The sequence below is a fragment of the Aphis gossypii genome, chromosome 2, assembly GCF_020184175.1.
Source record: "Aphis gossypii isolate Hap1 chromosome 2, ASM2018417v2, whole genome shotgun sequence".
NCBI lineage: Eukaryota > Metazoa > Arthropoda > Insecta > Hemiptera > Aphididae > Aphis > Aphis gossypii.
Window position 1 is genome coordinate 61,185,723 of NC_065531.1, and position 24,190 is coordinate 61,209,912.

The 24,190-nt window shown below is 29.7% G+C and overlaps 2 protein-coding genes across 7 annotated transcripts in view; both read right to left on the minus strand.

The window, feature by feature from the left end:
- LOC114120369 (max-binding protein MNT-like) overlaps positions 1 to 12,128 on the minus strand; it is a 26,721-nt gene extending 14,593 nt beyond the window's left edge. Inside the window, exon 1 of one of the 3 annotated variants that reach the window (XM_050201669.1) lies at positions 11,416 to 12,128. In XM_050201669.1, coding sequence (XP_050057626.1) covers positions 11,416 to 11,518 — 103 coding nt within the window. In that variant the 5' untranslated portion in view covers positions 11,519 to 12,128. The remainder of the gene's footprint in view (positions 1 to 11,415) is intronic. The other 2 variants (XM_050201666.1, XM_050201667.1) reach the window with 2 other exon arrangements.
- Positions 11,665 to 24,190, minus strand: LOC114120380 (phosphorylase b kinase gamma catalytic chain, skeletal muscle/heart isoform). 4 transcript variants are annotated; one of them, XM_050201672.1, is made up of 11 exons: positions 23,370 to 23,777; positions 23,144 to 23,298; positions 22,790 to 23,074; positions 22,020 to 22,110; positions 19,513 to 19,542; positions 19,326 to 19,432; positions 19,136 to 19,233; positions 18,265 to 18,510; positions 18,099 to 18,203; positions 13,981 to 14,129; positions 11,665 to 13,898 (listed from the first exon to the last, which is right to left on the minus strand). In XM_050201672.1, exons 1-10 carry the CDS (start codon positions 23,453 to 23,455, stop codon positions 14,103 to 14,105), a joined length of 1,230 nt encoding a protein of 409 aa, XP_050057629.1. In that variant the 5' UTR covers positions 23,456 to 23,777; the 3' UTR covers positions 11,665 to 13,898; positions 13,981 to 14,102. The 4 variants fall into 4 exon arrangements, with proteins under 4 accessions (XP_050057629.1, XP_050057627.1, XP_050057628.1 ...); XM_050201670.1 differs by lacking the exons at positions 11,665 to 13,898; positions 13,981 to 14,129 and adding an exon at positions 24,059 to 24,190 and having other exon boundaries at positions 16,982 to 18,203; positions 23,370 to 23,495; XM_050201671.1 differs by lacking the exons at positions 11,665 to 13,898; positions 13,981 to 14,129 and adding an exon at positions 23,911 to 23,929 and having other exon boundaries at positions 16,982 to 18,203; positions 23,370 to 23,495.

Sequence of the window (24,190 nt, forward strand, 5' to 3'; positions counted from 1 at the left end):
TAAATTAAAAAATTTTCAGCACTCAATATTTTTGAAATTGCACAAAAAAAAACTTTAATAGCAATAGTGAATTATGATTATGAAAACGAATATTGTATGTTAAATTCAATCAATCATTTAAAAATGAATGACTTTTAAATAATATTGTTATTGAAATTGTATTAAAAATAAACTTGATAAGCCTTGTATTATATTTTCAAAACGTATACTCGTATATGAATGAGTATTAAAAAAAAATAATAATCAATTTATAACTAAAATATGAAATTCTAACTTAATGCTTATAATAAATTATAATAAATTTAAGCACAACTTCGATTTCAATATTAAAAGCTTATGTAAAGAACCATAATCAACCATATAGAGCAAAAAGCGTTTTATTTTTTTTAGACGTTTATTGAAAAAAACCACAAAAAATTGAAATTATACTATATGTAGAAAAAGGCTAATATAAACATTAAACATATTATGAAAATGTCAGGTACCTGCGTTTGTTCGTTTTGGAATAAAATATAACATGTAATGATAGCGTTATTACAAACAAAAACTAGTTTTATATCAAAATTCATTCTTTTTAGTCATTAAGATTTTATCACTTTAAGTACTAACACATTTCTAATAGAATAAGTTTTGAAATTGAAAATTGAGCATTAATACCTACTTTATTACGAAAGGTGATATCAGAAAAAACATACATAATAGTATGTCAGTACATTCATCACTATACTGTGAACCTAAAATGTAAATCTAATAAAATATATATAGTATATTATAATATATAATTTATATATAATATTTAATGAAAATAAAATGTTTAGTTTAAAAACTAAACAAATTTCAATGTTTACGTATAAATTAACTGCACGAGTATGAAAGTTGAATTTTAATTAATCTCTCTTTCTAATTTTATTTATCATATAATATAAATACAATAAAATGTAACAATATAAATAGGTGGGAAGAAAACTGTAGGGAGAGGTTTAGCAGAAAATTTTTGGAAGCCTGCCCCAGTTAGGCATGCCAAAACACCAGCTTATTTTTGTTGCAACCGTATCACCGCACAGAAACTTGCACATTGGTTTATTATGAACACCGTTTTTCGCTCAAATCAACGTTACAAAATGCCCACACGTATCGTTTTCTTTATTAATTATTATGTATGAAAATATAGTTTATACGAAAATGAAAAATATTCATATGATAGATACATACCTAATACAATGTCTATGAATTATTACACAGTTGCCGTTTACGAATGTAAAATTATTATTTATTACTAAGTACCTACCAACGAATACAAAAAACTACACAATTTATTTGTACTATTATTTTTATATTTTCTTCTAGAAAAAAGTTAAATTATAACCTTGAAATATATTCCACATGCTATTTTAGATATTGTCAAGCACGTTTCAAAAGTTTGAAAAAATATTCTGATTTTATAGATAAACACTGCAAATTATACATGACATTAATATTATTTAAATAAATACCAACCAATAGAACAAAATGAAATACTTAATAAACGCTAAAGCCATAAGTAAAACTACAACTGATCAGTAAAAATTATACTTAATTTTTCGAATTCGCTAAAAAAAATTATACATCTATTTAATTTTTTTTTTTAACGTAGATATTTATAAGGTTCACTAATTTCGCTATAATTATAAATTTTATCTCTGATCAAATTATGATTTCATAATTTATTACAATAACTAATAAGTAAAAGTTATTATTATAATAAACAACTGAACTTATCAAGAAAAAAAAATGTTAATCAAAACAAGTATTTACAGTTATTGAGTTATAGTTAAATCCTTATAGATGGTAATAGATACGTGTTACTTTATTATTATAATGTTTGTGTAACGCCATCTATTAATTAAAAATGCATCTAACTAGAATAGAAGCAGTTACCTGTTTAAAAAAACCATTATCATTACAAATTCATACCGCACGCATTAACGTAGGTACTAACTTCGAATATTAAGAACGAGTCAAAACGGAATTTTAAACTTTTCTCACATCAACTCAATGAAAACTAATTTTATTATTATTATAAAATGTATAAATCAAATTCTAATTCTAAATAATATTGTTAGAAAAAATACAAAAAATTAAATTTCAATATCGCTTATAAAAACACAACATAAATAAACTATAAAATAATACTTTGCATAACTTAAAGATATTCTTAAAAAAGTGTATTAAGATTACAACATTTCTAAATAGTAAATTCTATTTTTAGCCCAGAATTCGAAAATGTCTTTAAAATAATTGCATAGTTGTAAATATGTCCAAAAGTTACACTCCAGCAGTAATCCAAAATTTACATAGATCTCTCACTTCGTTTCCAGAAGTTTTTTTCACTAAAAATATTTCATTTCTACAATGTTCCTATTTAATTTTTTTGGTAGATGTATTGAAAGAATACTCTTAAAATTAAAAATTAGAGTAAATATTTAATTTTCTTCATCATAATAAAGCCAATAAAAACGTCATAACAAAGCTAGTACATTTTTAAATTTTAATATAATTTTTTATTGAGTGTGAATGTATACACACATATTATAGAATGCTTACCACCATTTTTCCTTCATTAATGAATATAGTACCTAGTTTTTGAGTTGTTTAACTTAATGTACTAAGGATAATAGGTCCATAATAAAATGAATTTGAAAAATATAGTTGCTACGGTTATTTGAAAATGTTAAAAATTAATATTAATCTATAAATATTTATAATTTATAAAAGTGGCTCAAATGTAATAAATACAAGATCGGATTTATTATATCTAGTTTAATTTTTGTAAAACAATTTTTAAGGACTATTATCTTTAATATAAATGTCTCAAAAATTATAAAATTAGTCGTCTATATATTTAGAATAAATTAAGTAAATTTAAATTTAAAAAAAAAACATTATTCATCATAAACAATTTACAGTAAAAAAGGACGATCCTCACTTAAAAAATTTAAGTTTGTACCACGAGACATTCCTTACAAAAAATGAAGGATGATGAAATGTAATTGTTGAATAACAAATTTCAAACATCAGTTTAAATAGATTCATTATTAAATGAAAGTTATGGGGGTTGGTAAACATGCTTAAAAAATAAAAATTATAAGTGTATTTATAGCACTAAAAATTTAACGTGAAAAGAAGGGAGAGGCTTTAAAACAAGAAAAAATATGTAACATTTTGATTAGTCTCAATACGACTTTTCAGACATAGGTATAGACATTAAAAGTCAACATCTTCATCTTCATTAGCGAACGATGATAGAACAGGAAACGTTCGATAAATTATATATTTGCAGTGTCTGCTTTAAATAAGTATCCTTTTTCAGGTTTACTTCATACGACAAATTGTGATGAACATTAATTTATTTTTCAATCTATTTCATAATACATCGGTACACATAAACATCGAATGTATCAATAATTGCTCGCGGTGCATACAATAAGAAAAGCATTGAAAGTAAAGCTGTGTTCTGTATAATGTATATTACAGGATGTTTTCATAGAAGATACATGTTGTTAGAAAAAAAATAACAGTAGTTATAATAACAACAACATAATAATATTATACAACTGTCAGGGATACCATAACTACCAAATATATCAACTAGAATTATAGTACAACTACAGCGTTATTTTATGAAAACTATCAGCCTGATTTTTGATTTCCTGTAACCACACCACAAACGGGTCATCTTCGTATATTACAGAATAATATTATCAGGGCCGGTCCAATACGGTGGAAAAATAGATAGACGCCTAGGGAGACACTATTTTAGGGGGCGACGAATTTCGTATGAACAAAATCGATTTTTAATTATTATTATGCTATCTAGTATACGGAAATGTTAAAATTGCCTAGGTCGGCTAAAACCCTGTCCCTGAATATTATTAAATTTTTGTAGTATTATTGCAACATTATTATTGTAATTAGACGCGTAATAACTCGATCGGTATCAAAAAGCAATAACTACTATTATAGTCTATAGACTATAACTGTGTATTAAATTATAGCGGATAATTAATAACAGTAGAATATACAAACAACACTGCGAGGAACGCAAAAACGACAAGCCGGCTTAGATTTGCATTACCGTGAAGTGCGCACGCCATATTATAGAGTAGTATTGAAATAATATTAATAATAATACGGTCGATGCGATTTATCTAGCGTATTTTCGAAACGAGACTTCTGCCAGTTTGACAAAAAGCCAACGCCGTCAATCTTAAGGCGGCCAGGAAAAAAAATGGGACGTGAAAAGGTATCGTGCACGCTGCGAGAAAAAGGATTGGTCTGTCGACGTTACTCCGACTGCTGCAGGACGGGGAAAATAATAATACAATTTCTAATTTCGTTATTATTATACGGTGCGGCGGTCGTAATATTGTCGTAATATGCACACTACACATTTAAACAAAAAAAAAAAAAACTATAGTTGTACCGTAATAATTATTATTATGTTTTATTAGAATAAATTTCAGCGCGGCGCGTAGTTGTTATCGCCGTGCGCGCGCGACCCAAGTCGTCCACCTGCCGGACGACGGCGGAGACGACCGACCGACCGACGCTGCCGCCGTCGCCGATTCGCGCGCGCTTTGCAACACCTCCGCCTACCCTCCCGCCGATCGGTTTCACGTGTGCGCGCGTACGGCCGCCGCTCAGGACCGAGAAGAAAATTTAAAAAAAAAAAATCCGCAAACGGCGTGCAAGTGTCCGTCGAGCGCGAGCGGAAAACACGACCGGCAGAAAACGAGTTGGCAAACGTACGCACACACACACACACACACAACACTCGAAACGGTCACGACTCGGCTCGACGGTTGCCGATTTCGTGCGCGGCAGTGGGCGGCCGTGGAATCGCGCGGAGCGGCAACGCCGCATTGATTACTCCAAATCCCGGCGACGGTCTGGTGCCCGTGTGCCCGCGTGTATCATCGGGCGGCGAGCACGCCGCCACCAGCAGCAGACAACAACGTGTTGTGTTGCTCAGTAACGTCGACCGGGCGGCGGTCCCAACGGGTGGAGGTGAAGCGCGGCGACAGTCAGTACATGCGCAACAACAATACAACCGAGCCCATGTGCTTCACCGCGGTGCACGGCAGTCGGCGGCAGCCCCTCCGCAGATCGCGCGGTACGATCGTCGCCCCACTCCTGACCGTAGCTTTGCCGCCGCCGCCGCCGTCGCCGACCGACCAGCACTCCCCGTCTCCCACTAAGTCGCGGCGACGACGACGATGTCTCTTTCGACCCAAACACCTCGTCCCAACCGTTCATTAGCTTTCTATACGATATCTAAAGGTAGGTATTAAAAAATTATTTAGAAAAAAAAAAAATATATTATTTCGACGGTCTAATGAGAAACTGATTTTTTTTTCCTTTGCTATTGTTTTCCCTAATGAATGGTATTGTAAAAAAGAAGAATAAAAATAAACAAGAATTCATAACAAGACGATCAACACGAAAAACCAAAATATTTATTATAATAAAATATAAGGCTTGAAATTTGTTGCGTTTGTATTTTTTTTTCTGTGGAAGGAGATTATTAGATAAATTGCTAGTTACACTTTAAATTAATTTGACGGCCTTGTGAATGAAATATCAAACTTCACAGTACATAATATTCTGATTTGAAGAAATGTTTGTGCACAATCATTGACGATTTTAGACTAGAAAATGACTAAATGGTTGATTGATTATATGATATATATATATATATATATATTATAATGATACAAGGCAAATATTCAATAGAAGGGGTAACGTTATTAAGACTTTGTACATTAAATTATACATTTAATATACATTGATGTATTGTGTCATAATTGGCCTAATAGTTTGTGTTTAATAATTAATATTTATTTTATTGTAAATATGAAAAGTAAAAATGATTATATAAATGTATATACAATTAAAATAAATCGACTCTAATTTTGAATACAAAAATGTACGAATGTAAAAATTAGAATAAAATAACAGTGCTTTTTTTGTTTTTAAAGCTGATAATTTTTAATTTTATTAGTGCATTTAAAATTCAAATAATTCAATGCATTAAAATGTTTAGTGCTTTAAAGTATAACACTAAATCAATCGAATTTATTGGTAAATCGTATCCTATTATAACACCTGCGTTTTGTGATGGGAAAAAAATTTCATCATTATTGAAATAAACATCGGCCACCGTCGTCGTGACGTCAGTCTTGAGGGCGGCGGCATTAGTCATTTCTCCGGTGCACAGTAGTAGTTTTTATCGACGAGAAAAACGCGCATAATAAAATTGCGCTGTATATTCCAACACCATGGACGACGACGCGACGGCGCTACTACCTCACACTAAAGTACAGAATACGGTTTTTGCGAAATTACAAAAAAACTTGAGTCACGGATTGTAATTATTCCATAGGGACTGAAATTGATATCCACCATGCGTGGCATTACCAAATTTATTTATTTTCATAAATTATTTTTATTTGATTTAGTGTTTCGTTATCGATTTACTATTTCTCAACGACTCTAACACTGTCTTTTCACATTCAAAGGTATAGAATGTCAAATTTACTTGGACAAAAACAACAATCACTCTCCAATAAAAATTCTATTTTATCTGCAATATACATAATATAGATACCTACTACAATAATACAAGACAAAAATTACTTGAAAAATCAAATTCCTAATTTACCATACAAGTCAATAAAATAATTCTGGGAATAATTCACTTTAAAATATAAAGTATATTCATTTATTATCATATTATATTTAAGGTAAAATTAATAATTAAAAAAAAAATAAAAATCATTTAAATAGTCATAAATGTATTCAATAGTACCAAATAAATACATATAAATTATATGTTAGAAATTTCGAACACATTTAATATACATTTGAAATAGAACTATTCATATTAGACTATAGTTCAATTCTGTAGATTTTTTTTTTAAGACAATATAGCTACAAACCCTTAAGATTATATTAATAATTAAATAAGTACAAGTAAATCAAGAAAAACATTATCACTATATTATAATATGTATAATTATTGTTTTGTTAGGCAACTCAAATAAAATTTAAAATGTTTCAATGTAAGATCTATATAAATGTATAAACTTGATCAATTGGTTTCTATTAAATCAAAACAAGAAAAAATGATATTGGATTTTATACTGAAAAATAAGATAATTAATAGCGTATAATTACAGTCAATTACAGTTAAATTACCCTTTGGTGTTTTATAATTATGTAGTAAAATTTAGTAGTAAATAGCAGAGAAAACACTTTAGTGTATACTATACATAATTATTAATTATATTTATCATAAATTATAATATATGTTGTAGGTACAACTCAACATTTTAGGCCCGATGAAGATCACCCATTTAAAGAAATGATGTATGTACTAAAGTCAAATTGTCTATCAACTTTTCAAAAACACCTCAAAAGAAAAATATTTAAGTTTAAAAAGTAGGTACTCAAGTATTTTTAACAACTGTTTACAATTGTTATAAACAAGAAATAGATAACTTTCTTTAATAGATATATAAATAGATAACTTTGACATTTTACGAAATGATTAATTGTTTAAATATTAAAAAAATAATAATTTATTTTTATGATATTTAAGTAACTCTGTACTGATGCTTTAAAATATAATAATTTCATTACTTGTATAATAATGAATAAGTAATTTTCTATCGTTCGTAATGAGCTTAGTAAATCATCGCGTAATTTTTAAAGAATAAAGAAAGGTATACATGCGTATAATTGAATTAATGTTAATCACAATACTTATTACTTAATATAGTCATATAAATCATAGATTAATCACAATAGCAAATTAATAATCTGTGAAATTCAAAATAGCTCCATGAATAGACATTGATTTACATTTGTTGACTATATTTATAAATACTTAACTATTAATTGATAATATAATATTAATGTATCATTATTTGTAATGGTGAGAATAATAAAAACAATTCGAAGTTCATCTAATGTTAATTGTTTAAAAAAAAATTAATTACTTTATTTCTTTTCACGATCATTCAGATGATCAATGTCAAAGATCACTAAACCTACTTTACATTAAAACATCAAGTCCAGATATCAACTAAACAATTATGAAAATTTTAAACAACATTGTAGTAACTCTACGAACATAAAATAAATGAAACTAAAATATTATCGGTATGATATTTACTATCCGTTACTCTCATCTATCATTCTGTCTCTGTCTTACAAATAATAGATCCTAGGCCTTAGTATTCATAATTTTTGTAATTATAAACACCGGAAGCAGTTAAACGGTTGTCTGAAAGAATACTACGATACACGTTATTTAAATTATCTTTAACGGCATAGGTACTGTATTTGTAACTATCTGATCCATAGATACTTATTTTCAACATTTTATAATTACCTATAATAGGAGAATACATGAATATATTATAAGTTATAAGTTAAAACATTTATAACTAGGTACCTAATGGCTAATATGTATCCTTGTAAATCAGTATTAATGTCGAATTAAATTTTTTTTTTAATGGAGTCTATAAAGATGTAAGGTAAACAAAATATTTGAATGCTTCTAGCCCTCCAAAATAAGTGATAAAAAAATTGGAATTAAAATAAATTCCTCGTATTAATCACGAAAAGTTATTGAATTAAAATAATTTATTTAGAGATTAGAATAAAATAGAAGTTTGAACATTCTAAGCGTCATTAACTCTTAGTATGATATTATTATAATTTAAAAATAAACTGTACCGGTTACATTATCTACCTAATAAGTTATAATATTTGAGCAAATAAAACTTTTTAACATGAAAAAAATAACGTTATTCGATCAATAACACATTAATACAATGATGTTTATACTTCAGTATCTCATTTACTAATGAGACAACGGTCAAATAATATTACACAACTTTTAACGCATCAATAAAATAGACTAAATAAAAAACTGGAGACAATATTAATAAAAATAATATACAATCAATTTTTGTACTGTGGTTTAATACTACCTACTTTGTTTAGTTTTTAGAAAACATTTACAACTATTTACAAGTCGCAAACATAAAGATAAAATAGCGAAAAGCAAACATATACCCAGAAGTAATAAATATAAAGTCTACTTCTGTTGTGCTCACCGCTCAGTACGTTTTTTTACCCGATACATAATTTATGAACGATTATACTGTTTATATTTTTTAATAAAACGTACCTATTACCGCCAAAATAATAATTACGATTTATTAATATCGATAACAATTATTTGAGTAGTAATATTCGTCTTGACCCTCTTATTGTTATTATTACAATACAAACTTTTATAAACATATTTTAAGAATAACGCGAGTATGTATTGATCATCATTCGTCAGATAGCGATAAGTGATAATTTAATGGTATTTTGTACAATAGTCAATAATTAATACAACACGTGAAATACACTATTGAGATAAAACGCTCATACACGGCAGTATAATAATCATATCACATTAATTTCATGTGTTGGCGACAAACGTCAAATATCAACATAATAATAATAATATGTAATTGACATTCAGCAATCGGGGACACGGACACGAACGAAAGCTTTAGATCTTTCTAGGACGATTTTGGCAATACGAGTACGGCGTTTTTTTAGCGATTCCTGCGTTGGTCATTGGTGTTTGCGGCATTATCGGCGAATAACCTAGAGGAACCAGGAAAACAATAACGTTTAACCGGGTAGACGGTATAATGGATTGCAGCAGAGACAACGAAATTGGTCACAGTCGTCGAAACACCATCATCGCCCCCCTCCCCCCGCAAGTCGTGTAAAGGGGGGAAACGCAAGTTAGGGAAACCCAGGTTCGCCAACCAAGCCGAGAACGCTTGCTGGAAAATTAGGAACCTATCACTAATTAGTTGGTGTTGCGGGAACCAGAGTTCGCGCTTTCACCTTTGCCAATTCAGAAACGTATACACTATACCTATTATTATAATAATATAATAATCGAGTTCGTCGTGCGAGAGAGAAACAGAGAGAAGTATCCGCGAGACGACCAATAGCGGTAAAATACTATTCTACTACAGTTTTATACCGACCTGCTATAATCGCAGACGGTAACTCGTAGACCAATTACGCGTCTATTGTCTATACGTTATATTATTATATCTAGGTTCCTGGAGAGTGTTTGATTTGTTTGGCGAGTAGGAAGACACCGACCCACGTACAATACAAAATACACACTCGCACAGACTCGATGAGAAAAAATAAAAACAAAAAAACCTAAAACACGAGCGTTGTGAACGTTTCCATTTCGAATCGATCTCGTATCACAACGTGTACGTACACGCACGTCCAAAACGAACGTCGTAGGAGGTGGTCGGAGAGAGGCCCCATAGTATAATAATAATAATAATAAAATCGCATTGACGACGGACACGGCCAGGCAGCTAACTCCACGTGGTCGACCGTGTGCTACCAACAGGATGGCCAACGCCGCGGCTAAAAAACATGACATTATAACGTTCCGATATGCATGCGATATTATTATTATAAGTAATAATTGAAATTAATAATAATAATAAAAAAATAAAAAAAATAAAAATTCGTTTTCAACGGGAAGAGGAAAGCCGCTAAGCGAGGGGCGACTGTCGGACAGGCGGCGTGGCAGAAGAGTGGGAGAGCCATGTGGCAAATGTTTACACGCACACGCGCACATGCACGCGTTGTATTACAGTCGGCGGGCCGACGAGGGAGAGGGCGAGTTTTCCCGCAGCACGTGACCTTCGCGACACTGGACTGGTGTAGTGGTGTGCGTCTTCGAGCCGGCACACAAGAATCCACGCTCTGGCAACTGCGGCCACCACGGCAATCGAGCAATGACGAGTGATGACTACAAACAACGACGACGGCGGCGGCGGCGGCGGCAACAGCGACCACCGTACCGCGTCGCACGTTGTGAGAGAGAGGACAACGAAGGTCATTCCACAAATACAGTGCGCCCTGCCACGCCCGCTCTCTATCCGTTCACGGAATCTTCGTTGCCCCCCCTCTACCCCAGGGAACCCATGGTATATACACCTCCACGCCCGGCCAACCCTCCAACCGACACCAAATACGCATCGCTCCCCCCACCCCATAGACTTTCATCGTGCTCGTGCACCGTTCTACACGTACAATGCACGGCGGTGAGCGCACGAGAGCAACGCCGCCACGGAGAGGAGGTGGTCGGATGTGAAAAAAAAAAAAAAAAAACATATAGAAATTTTGCGTGACCGGGAAAAACGAGAAAAACGATTTTCCCACAACTCGTAGGTAGGTACGTCGGAGATACAACGGTTTTATTGCATTATATGTATAAAATATCGTGTCGTAATATTATAATAATAAATATCGTATGATCGTTACCGGCTGCGTGTAAGGTGACCAACTGTTGTTTTTCGAACTCTTCTTGTAACTCGACGAATCGGGCAGCCTCAAGCAGTGTCTGTAGCCCGCATCTCATGCTCATGCTGGCCCGGGCAAGCCACCTCCTCCGACGTCGTCGTCCACGTGTCAACCGCAAACATATCACAGTGCCCTGGACGCAAACACCATTTACACAATCGCGAGACGCCCTGCCGTGCTGAGTCACGATCGCCGCGGTCGTTTCATGTCTTTGAACGTGACGCGCGCGCGAACCGCCGGCGACGCAGGAGACCGATCGAAAACGTCACGCGGACGACGACGGGCTTTTGAAGCTTTTTCCTATTCTCGTGTCGCGCGCGAAACGTAATCCAGTCGTACGAACCGGCGGCAGTAGATCCCGTAAACGAGCGCAAACGTCTGTGGTACACCCGGGGACCAGAAACAATAATATACCAATTGTACGTTGTTTTTAAAGCGTAAATTTTTCAAACAATAACAACAACAACAACAACAACAACAACGACGACGACGATGATAATATTATAATAATAATAACAACAGTAACGAAAACGAAAACGAACGGGTTGAAGCGCGCGACGACGAAAACTAAATAAAAAAAAACGAAAAAAATAAAAAATAATAACCGCTCTATGAATGACGTGCCCACAGGTCGGTCGTCGCTGTGCCGCTGAGGCTACTGGCTTGTGCGGTGCCGGGTGCGCGACGGGCTACGTGGTGCGCGTAGGATTTTCGCGAGTCGAAATGATCGGCGGCGGGGCCCGGGCGCTGCACGCTGGCAGTTGCTCACGTGTCCGGGCCGCCGTCCAATCCGGCGCGTACAAGTCCACCGGGTGGGCGTGGCGTCCGTATCGAGTCGTGTGCGTACGATTATTACGACGGCGGTGACGGCACGGCGTGGCGACCGGCGACGCGCCGTACACACCGCGACCGCGCGCACGCCTGGGCGGGGAGAGGCGAGTGCGCGGCAAAACTCGGCGGACGCGACAACGCTCGTTTCACTTTTGCGCGTAACGTGCCGCGCGCGATCGTCTTGCGTGTGTCGGCGGTGCGTACGGTTTTTTACCGGTACGCCTTGTAAAAATAACATTATAATATCGTACCTAAATAAAATTTATAAAATAATAATATAAATACTATTAATTAATAATAGTAATAACGTGTCGTCGCACGCGGTGTAAACGTCGCCCTCGAATACAAAATAACAATAATAATAATAATATGATAGTATCGTACAATATTTACAATCGTTAGAATCGAAATATTGTCCGGGAAAATCGTTTTTCCCTCCCCGCCGTTCGCCGCGCCGCCGCCTGTTTTATAGTACGATAATAATACACATTGCGTAACACTAAATAATAATAATACGATATTTTCGATAGAACATCACAGCGGCCGCCGTCGGACGGTTCGTGTCGTACGCCGCTATTGTACGCGCGGATCGGAAATAAAATGGCGATCTCTCTACGACGACGACGACGACGACGTGTTATTACCCGCTACGACTATAATAATAATAATAATAGTAATAGTAATAATACTATTACGTGCACGGCGGCGTATATAGTCGTACGACCATCGCCACGCCGGCTCGGTACGAGTCTGCTCGCCGAGTACCATTTCTTAATTTTATTATTTATTTTTTTTTTCCTGACGAAACCAACGCGGTCATATAATATCGTTATACATAGTGTATAGTCGAACTGGCAACGTTTCGATTTTACCGACACCGCAATAGGTACGATATTGTAGGAAATAATATAATACGTGTGCGCGCGCAATAATATTATTATTATTGCGCGTACGTACTACGTATACGGTTTATAGTATAGTAAATAGTAATAGTGCCACTGCAGTGTTGTCGTTGTAACTGGCTATTACAACTCTTTAATAATAATATTAACAAAATGTCCGTGGGGAGGGGGGGCCCATAACATAATAATATATTACAGTGTAAATTACGGTCGACGGTGGAGTGGAAAGTGGAATGTTACGCGAAACCCGCAGGCCGAGTTGTGCCCCGCGTGCCGTGAGAACGACACTCGAATTTCAGAGGGTCGTCAAGGGGTTGGTGTGGGAGGAGGGGAATAAGTGTGCAAAAATACAAAATAAATAAAATATAAAATTGTACGTCGTCGACCGGCAATCGGGTCAAGGGAACTCGGTGATATGACGAGTTGTGGTGTGTGTGTGTGTGTGTGTGTGTGTGTGTGTGGGGGAGGGGATTTCGATTGTCTATATTTAGATGATATTTAAATGTAATACATACGTATAGGTTTTATATTATTCCTACCTGTTGTTAGAAATAAAATTCGTCACGTGGAGGCCAGAATTTTGGACATTTCTTCAGCAGTCGCCGCGTCAACTGCATACATTTTATTATTATACCTATACCTCTATATAGGTACATTGAATTCGATTATTGGGATCGTACCGCATGTCCGTATACCGCCATACCGTATGCGCTTAAACACAAATATAATATAATATATATATATTATTATAAAATCATTGGAGTCGAGCAGCTATAGCTACTGAAATGTCAACCTCTTAAATGTTCACACAATACGTTCTCGTCGACTGCTTGAAATTTTCTTCTCGCTTCTCAATCACAACAGTAGGTATTTCACAATGAGTGATTTTGAGGACCTTCATAGTTCATTGTATTTCTAACATTTCAAGTCAACTGCCGTGGCCTGTAAGAATTGCAGGTTGGTTATTATTCTGAACATAGTTTAGGTATATTATAATAATACCTTTAATACATATTATAATACCTAAATAGGTACAATGTACAAATTTACATATATACTACTCAACCAATTTGAAAACTACGAGTACACGAACGAAATACGGACAATATAATAAATGTATGAATATCACTTAATCCATGTCTTTACTATTTATTATCTTTCGAAAAGTAAAATTATTTGTGACCATGTACATTAGTACGTTAACACAAATTGTTCTAAATAATGATAGTGATAAACACAAACAAATATTTTTAAACCACTATAAACATTTTTTTCAAAACTGTTTATTATTTTACGTCATTAACGTAATCAAAAAACACTTTGTATAATCTTATGAGCGACTTCTGAATACTATCGATTTATTTTGTAAAATAACTAATAAGTAGGTATTGAAATTATTGTCAATCAATTATCATAGTAGTGAAATACAGACAATACTTCAATTTAAAATAAATTGGTACTTTGTTTTTTTTTTCAATTTGGTAATTTACATAACAACATGTGACGTACTCATTTACATCATAAATTCACAACAATATTATATCTAAATACCATCATAATATAATGACAATTAACTAATGGGATTGAATAAATTAATTGCTATTGCTATATAATGTCTAAGCAGCTATTGAATGCTTTTTTATAATTATAAATATCTACAAATTGATTTTAATTATATTTAAAATATAGATTTTATAGAACTTATTAAATACTTATCATAAAAAATTAAAAACTTAGTTAAATCTTTATTTAATATTAAGTAGATACCTATAACAATTTTTTCTGCTTATAAATCATTTTACTATTAGAATTTTTATAAGACCAAACCAATTAGGTAGGTAAGTATGTAATATTCATATGTTTACTTTTATTAATAACTAAAATGTTTTAGATTACCTAATACCTTTCATGTACAATTTAAAACAATTAATTTTAAATTAATGGGCAGCGCTGGCCGCTGGAGATAATGTTTAATAAGTAGGTATAAATATTAAATAATTTGAATTTAAAAAGTTTTGATTAAACTACCACCAAAAAAAAAGTATAATAGAACAATTGTAAAAATTGAAATTTTATAGAATTAACTTGAAAAAATAATAAATAAATAAGTAAAGATTTCAGATTCAGAATGATGTTTGTTATGTAATTAATAAAAACAGAATCTTTATTAAAATGAACTGCTCTTCATACTTTTTAATTTGTAACCAAATTGTTAAAATTATATATAATACTTAATAACAGTTTATTATTGAGAAATCTACTTAGATAATAACAGTAGGTTGCTTTTGTTGATATTTTCTATTATCTTATATGTGAATTAATTGTAACAAAACGAAATAAATTAATAAATTAAAGTTAAAATAAATTATCTAGTATTGTTGGCGACTCTGCACAAGCGTCATTTGAGGAAGGGTACAGAAGTATGTATTTTTCATAGACATATTAAGAAAGTATGTCTATGGCATTTTCCCAACCCTAGATTTTAAAGTACCTTTAGACCAACTGTCAAGTTTGTATTACGATTTATGAGCTGAGATCAATGGCATTGTTGATTGGACGGGTGGAAGTGCAAGGCGGGTTTTTTAAGTTACCTTTAAGTTAACTTATGTCCTCCTCTATTGTAAACTTACATGACTCCACTACTATCACGTGAATTATTAATTTGTTTTAGAGTAAGTTTACAGTACAATAGAGCAGTAAGTTATATGCATGGATACATGTTTCATTCTTTTATTATGATACTACAGCTATCATGCTAAGTAAGCATACACATATGCATATTTTATTTTTCATTATTTATTAACGTATTAGCGTCCTATTATAAGTTATTTTTCTTTAGTAACTTAAATATTGAAAACATTTACTGAGAGTGAGGACACTAAATTAACACTTTTTTAATAGCTTGAAAAATATTATGTATAAATACCTAATTTTATACAAAACAACAAATACAAAATAGTTTTTTTGTAATGATAAATAAAAAAACTCATTTTATGCTAAAGTCCTCTTAAAGTAGTTAAATTACTTATTTAGAACTTAATTGTAGTTGCATACAGTTCTAATATATTAAAATATTTGATTTTTCTTAATAATTATTTAGTTATAATATTATATGATTAATTATGCCTAAATATATCTATATAGTAAAAGTTTAAATGTGTAAGAAAACTAATTATTTAAAGTACAATTACCAAATTACAGATTGAAATAAATAAAATAAATTAATTTTCTAAAAAAAATTTAATTTATTTTACAATTTTTATTAAATATTAATAACAAATCAAAATTTAACTGTTTTTCTGATTTAATATAATATGGTAGCCTTACATCAGAACTTATTACACTAAATAAAAAAATAAGAATTTTTCACATTAAATAAGAAATACTTAAAATATGTATTAAAAATATATAGTGTACTTTGCAAGGCAGAGCCGTGCCGTGGGGGGGTCTAGGGGGCATGTGTTCCCGTTTAAACTGTTAAAAGGGAGTACCAACAATTTTTTTTTCGAATATTAGGGAGCTAATATTTTTAATTTTTAAGGGCAGGTTAGGTTAGGAAACCTAACCTTGGGAATCCAGAAAGTGGATTTAAAAATGTGTACTTTTCAAATAATATGAGCTCTTTCTTAATTTTTATGGTGAATAATTGATAATGGTTGAAATGTTGAAAACTATTGAATAGTGTACAGTCATGTAATAAACTGAATGATAGAAAAGTGAAAACAGAATACAGTAGAATCTCGATTATCCATGTTCGAAATTAACCGTACTCTCTCGACTCTTCCGAAAATTTGTTGGTACCAAAAGTAAAAAAATAGGCACGTAAAAAGGACAAAATGTTATATTATACATTTAGATTAAGAATAATAAAAATAATAATTAATTAAACCATGTGTAGACTGTGTTATACATAGGTTTAAAAAAATAATAATTACTTCATATTTTAAGCCCTGATAACTTTATAACAAGACAATGTACACACATATTTATATAACATTGTTAAATAAATAAATAAATAGTCTTGATTAACTGTGGTTTTCATTTATTTGTGTGATCCCCTCGCCATCATTACCCCAGATAATCGAAGTTATACTGTACATCAATTGATAAGCTTACATATTTTAATAAAATAATAAGTATTATCACAGAATATAACAACTATTAACTGTGTGATAAAAGTATTATATTTTAATTGATATAAATGTTAAAAAACATGTTCAAAAATAAGTACGTACAATAATAATGTATAGTAGTTTCCATGTGAAACATGTTCATTTATTAGGCTCCTAAGTCTTATAATGACATACTCGTCTGATTTATATTGATTTAACAGCATTAAGATAAAATTGATTTAATATTTAAGAAAAGTGCAAATAAAAATAAAAACAAATAATTAAAATAATTTCAAAGTATTATTCAATTCAGATAAAATTATGTTTATTCATTGTACCTACACCTATATTATAAATATTAATTAGTTATTTTGAAACCTCACAATGTGCTATGATGTTAACCTAGCATCCAGTAAATTTTATATTTACTTAAAAAGTTAAAATAAAACTATTTGATAGCTTTTTATATTATACTTTGCCAATTCTATAAAAAAAAAAAACTTTACTTTGAAAACAATTCAAATCAGATTTTATTATTATTCAACCAATTTATAACAATTATGCTAAAATTAATCACTAGTACCTACTTAATGATAAATTTATATATAATATTAAACATCAATAATACAACAAAACTAATAAAAAGTTCGCAATGGAAGACATTCATTTAAATAAAACTTAATTGATTATTTTCATAATATAATTTAACAATACAGTCTCTATATGGACTATCTTAAATATAATAATTACATTACTAAAATATCTATAATGATGGCGATAAATTACTCATGTAAATTACTTTTAATTCAGTCTTATGTATATTTTCAAAAAGAGCAGCTCTATTTTGTCCTTCTCCTTTTTTAATCCAGTGTCCATAGACTCTAAACGCCATCGCATCAGTAAGCTATAAAGTTTTTAAATTATTAGTATAATTTTTAAATAACTTACAACCTTCTTTTGCTTACTTTTCTCAATATTTTATGCCTGTATGGATCTTGTTTAACCAATTTTATAGAAATCTTACCAGTTGAACATGGTAATAATTGTAATAACCTGACCATCACTCGCACTACTAGGATAGCATATAAAAATTTCTTACGAGCATTAAATGGTCTTACTTTAATTTGTTTAGCCAGTTTTGAAATTTGATTGAATTTTGATGAACTTAAGCTTAATGTTCTTTTCAGTGGTACAATATCTTGATCAAACATCTAAAATAAAAGTTAATATAAATTTTAATGAAAATTAGGCACATGTGTGGTATGCTATCTATTTTCAATTAAACAATGTTGTAGGTACTGCCAAAGGTTCCCAAACCTCTTATTGTATGACCCATTTTGGGATTTTTTTTAGAATTTGGCGATCCACAATATCAATGAATGACTTTTTTTTTAGTGAATCAGTTGTTTACAACAAAAAATATATATAAAGATAGATTTAATCAATATACAATATTATTTTTTTTTTAATATTCAAACATAGTGCGACCCACCAAAAATATAATCGCGACCCACAGTTTGGGAACCAAACGTCCAAATCAAAAGTCTGTTGTACTCTATTATATTCCTCGATAATGATTACTTGAAATACAATTACAATAATAATAATGATAATCAGTTAATCAGATAGTATATTCAAATGGTTTTATAAGACAATTGTTTAGTCACATCCTTCAATTAAATAAAAGTAAGAATATTTATGAATATATTTTTGAAGATAGTGTACATGATTGATCATTTTTTGTAGGTACCAATTTTTATACATAAAATGTGACAACTGACAAGTGTACAAACAATTATTTCCATTTAAAACTGAAATAGTCTAAAAATAACTTACTTTAACATTAAAAAATGGATGTTCCAGTGCTTCATCTACTGTTAACCTTTCATTTGGGTTCAAAACTAAAAGTTTTCTAATTAAATCTTTTGGTGCCTCTAAAAATATTTACATAAAAAATATTAATTATATTATTTATTTATTTTATCAAATAGTTTATTTTAAATTTAGACTAACTATTTTTGTTTACCAGAAATATCTTGCCATTCTGGAGAATTAAAAGTGTATTTTCCTTCCATTATATTCCTCAACATAATCATCTGTTTACGGTGCCAAAACGGAGGACAACCAATTAATCTACAATGAAATTATACCAATAATAATTTTATTTAAAATGGGAAATATTTTTTATTTAGATAACTAATAAAATTACTTACAGTGTGTACATAACTACACCACATGCCCACCTAAAAATAAAAAAAAGTTATGATGAATAAAATCATTATTGGTAACATGGTGGATGTTAATAGTTAGTATTACCAAAATCAAAAAAAAAAAAAACTTATAATGTCATGTTTATATAAATCCATTAATTCGAAGAGCTAGTATTATACATGAGTGCATGACTAAAAAACTATATAATGCAATATGCTTCCATTAAAACAGTTTAAATTTTTAAGTTTATACACAGAATTGTCTAACTGATTTATCTCAATCTGATACATCTCAGTATTACAATTCTGATTCAGTTATTTCAACTACTTATTTCAAATGTGAATTAACAAATCATTTTAGATAAATTGCATTTAAATTAAAGAAGTAAACAACCGCTTACACGTATACAACTCAGTGAGTTAACTAATTCAAATAAGAGTTAAATCGGTTAAGCTGTACATATAAACGTAATAATAGGCTCATCAGGATATTAGGAATTTCAAGTTAAAACAAAGTTGAAATATGATACTAATATTCCCTAAAAAATTAAACAAATATTGTCCTTATACTCTTTAAAAAATGAAAAATTATATTTTAAAGCTAATTAAATTTTTTTTATATAAACTTTTAATAATTAGTGAAATTGCAACTTTTTCTAAAAATGATTAAAAGACGAAAAACTTAAAATAGAACATACATAAATTCATTGCAACATAATTAACTGAATCTAGAAAAATATACATTATTTAAATTATTTACCACAAGTAAAACTTTGATTAAAGTTTCAACCCACATTATAATATTATAGGATTAAATAGTTTTTTTTATAATACAAAAAAACAATTTTTAAATATTACTCATTAAAAAGTGTATAAAATGTTAAACAAATACATATCCATATTCATAAATTATGTATATTTCAATTATTTTAAAATTAGCTAGGAATTATTTTTAATTTGTTACAATATAACACATACCATACATAATTGAATATTATAAATGTTTAATATTTATAAACATCTAATATCTTACCTATAAATGTATTCATGAATAATTTGAATTAGGAACTAGACTTGGCAAACTTTAAATTAATTAAGTATACATAATTAAATACACAGAAGTGCAATTGTAAAACTAAACACAATTTTAAATCAAAACATTTTTAAAAATATAAAAAAAGAAAAGAAATAAAAATACATATATGTCATACTCAGATATGCTATTGGTGGCAGTTTAACAATATACTTTTTGTCGAAACATTTTCTGTAATTTTAATTAAATCTCTTTATCCCTATACTCTATTCAAGATAAAAATGAATTTTTTTTAATAAATTATAGTTTTAACTCTGCATCTATACTTCATTCAGAATAAGAATATACTAGTTATAGGTAGAGTCAGCCTTCATGTTCAGACAGTACAAATATTTCTGGAAATTTTTACTTCCCCTTCAAAAAATGTTATTATTATAATTTATTATACTGCATGATTATATTTAGTAACATGTCACAAAACAAAATTATAAAAAAAACTACAAATTGTCTGGTTATCTATATAATATATTATACACAATAACTTATTTCATAATCTAAAAGTATATATGTAAAGAACTTTTTTTTGTTTAGGGGTGACACGGCAAACCCTGAAACCCCCTGGCTGCACTTATTATATTAAATTATATAAGCATGACTGATAGGCAAATTATGTAAACAACTGTGCCAGCTGCTGGGAGTGTGGATATATGCGAAAACTTGAAATTTAATTTGTCACCTTGTGTAATAGGCATTTTATTTTGAAAAGAGTATAGATCCATTGACATACCTTATCACATGTATTTCATGCGGAAGACATAGAAGAATGACAATGGTTAATATAATTTTCTATAATTAACAGCCTTATGTCAAATTGTTAAGCTGTAAATTTGGAGCTAAACCTAGGCTCAGTTAGCATGTTCAAGGGTGGTTCATTATTATCTTGAATAGAATATATTAATTATCTTCAGGACTAATAAAAATGTGAAATTTAAATTAAAAAATTATAACTTTATACTATAAAATATTATTTAACATTTGAAATTAAAAAAAAAAAAAAAACATTATCTTTATAAGGGAATTAGTAAGCAATTATATAATAATATTATGTTATATGTAAATAGTTCTATAAAGTATAAATTATTGTACTAAAAAAATATTCTGAGCAAAGCTTCACCTATTGAAGATAAGGTTAATTACAAGTTTAAGAAGATTACCAAAATATATAATAGCCTATTTAAGAGTTAATCTCACTAGAGAAAAATAGACAACACATTTACACATTTTATTTATAAAGTTAACTTAAAATATTCCATTAAAAAAAAGGATATAGTGGATTTCAGAAATAAAAATTTAAGGCAAAAATAAAAGCTTTGAATATATCATACAGTTACATAAATAAAAATTTTAATGTCAAATTAGTACCTAATAAAATAATTTTAAAATTAAATTAGTTTATAATTCTTAATTTTATAATTACAGATCACACGAGAATCCATATCCATCAGCATCATCAAACATATTTACTCTTAATACTTCTGGAGCTAAATAATTTGGTGTACCACATAAATCTAAAAAAAAAGTTTAATAAATGACAAAAAAAAGAAAAGAAAAATGTACAGAAAAATCGGTAATGGATTAATGTATGGGAATATTCAATTTCTACAGATGTGTAAATTTAGCAATTAACTATATAACATTTAAATAACAAAAAAATGAACATACTTTAAAATAATTATTATGTTATTGATATTTAACCAAAGTTGTTTTAAAGGTTGTCGTCATTGTTTTACAACAAATTAAGAAAAACTAGGTATAGAAAAAAAATAAAAATTGACTTCATTTAACTCAAATTATTAAATTAATCTATGCATTAAAAATTAACTACCTATAAAGCAAATATAGGTACCCATCACTTTACTCAGAATTTAAACATATATATAGGTATACCTAACATTACAGAAATATCAACAATCAAATAACATAATGGAACAAATAGGTAACAAATTTATAGAATTTTAATAGAAAACATACCAGCACAAAATGTCTTAAAAATATTTGGTAGGTAATATGAATCTTTTAAAATATTATAAATATAGAACCTAAAATAATTATATTTTTATAATAATTTCAAATGTTAAACATTTAATTTTATAGTTAAGATTGAATTTACTGAATGACAATGAAAAAAATTTACCACTCACATATTATGACATATTAAATTATAGGTAATAAAATATTTAGACTCACCTCTGAGTGGTTGATCAGGTTTTACAACACTTGCAAATCCAAAATCAGTAAGTTTTATATCCAGTGCATCGTCAAGCAAAATATTTTCAGGTTTAATATCTCTATGTACAACACCTTGTCTATGAACATGTTGTAAAGCTTCAAATAATTGTCTCATTATATATCTAGTTTTTTTCTCAGACAATGTCACAACATTAGTTAAATAATCAAACAACTCGCCATTTCTGCAAAGTTCAAACACCAAAAATATGAATGTCTCCGACTCAAATACATCATGTAAATGTACTGAAAAAAATTTTGAGACATAATTAAATATTTAGTAATTTATATTAGCATAAATAATATAATACTTACTAATATATTGATGTCCAATAACCATTCTTAATATATTGATTTCTTCCATGGTAGCTCCTCTATTTTCAGGATCATTACTGAGGTCTATAATTTTAGCGGCAAATTCCATGCCAGTTTCTTTTTCTACACATCGCCGTACAGTCGAACTAACACCTCTACAGTAAAAAAATTATAAAACTAATATATTTGTTGAACAGTTGATCGTATTAATAAAATAATAACACACCTGCCCAATATTTCTTTGGGTTCATATCTAGCATAAAATTCTTTGGCTGCATCTTTGTCAGGTAGTTCATCATCTTTGTTGTCCATTGTTGTCAAGTAATTTTTTGATGTCCAGTGGATCGGGTTACTATTCCAAATTAAAGAATAATATTAATTTGGTGTAGGTATTCGACAACCTAATTATAAAAACTTGAACGATCTGATACGACTGTGGGGGACTGGAGGTTCAAAGGTTTAAAAAAATAAATAAAAATACACTGTAAGTTAATGAAATATGTAATCAAAAAAATTGAGATAAAAATATTAAATTATCATATTGAGTAGATAAGAAAAGCTGTTATTGATAACCTGCAATCGGGTGTATTCAGTAAGTTCTTAGACCTATTAATAGTTAATATTTTATTTTTTATAATATAAATAAGTACAAAATAAATGATAATAAAATATATATAGACATAATATAGTATATATTAATACATCTTATTTAATACACCTATTATAATAATATAAATTTATATTTCGTATTATAATTAAATAGGTACCTGTATACTAATTAATTTAATGAAAACATCATAAAAATATAATCGATGAATACTATTATAATAAGATTAAAAAATAAAAATTTTAATCAAAAATTGTTTTACTATTTTATATTAAAAACTAAAATTAAAATAAATGAGTACCACTAACCTACAAACTAGGCATCAAATAATTTTTCAAGAATCTAACCGATTATAAATTGAACCATTGATTATAGAATAGAAACATAATTATAGTTTATTCTATTATCAATGGTTGATACTTATGAATTTTGTCTTATTA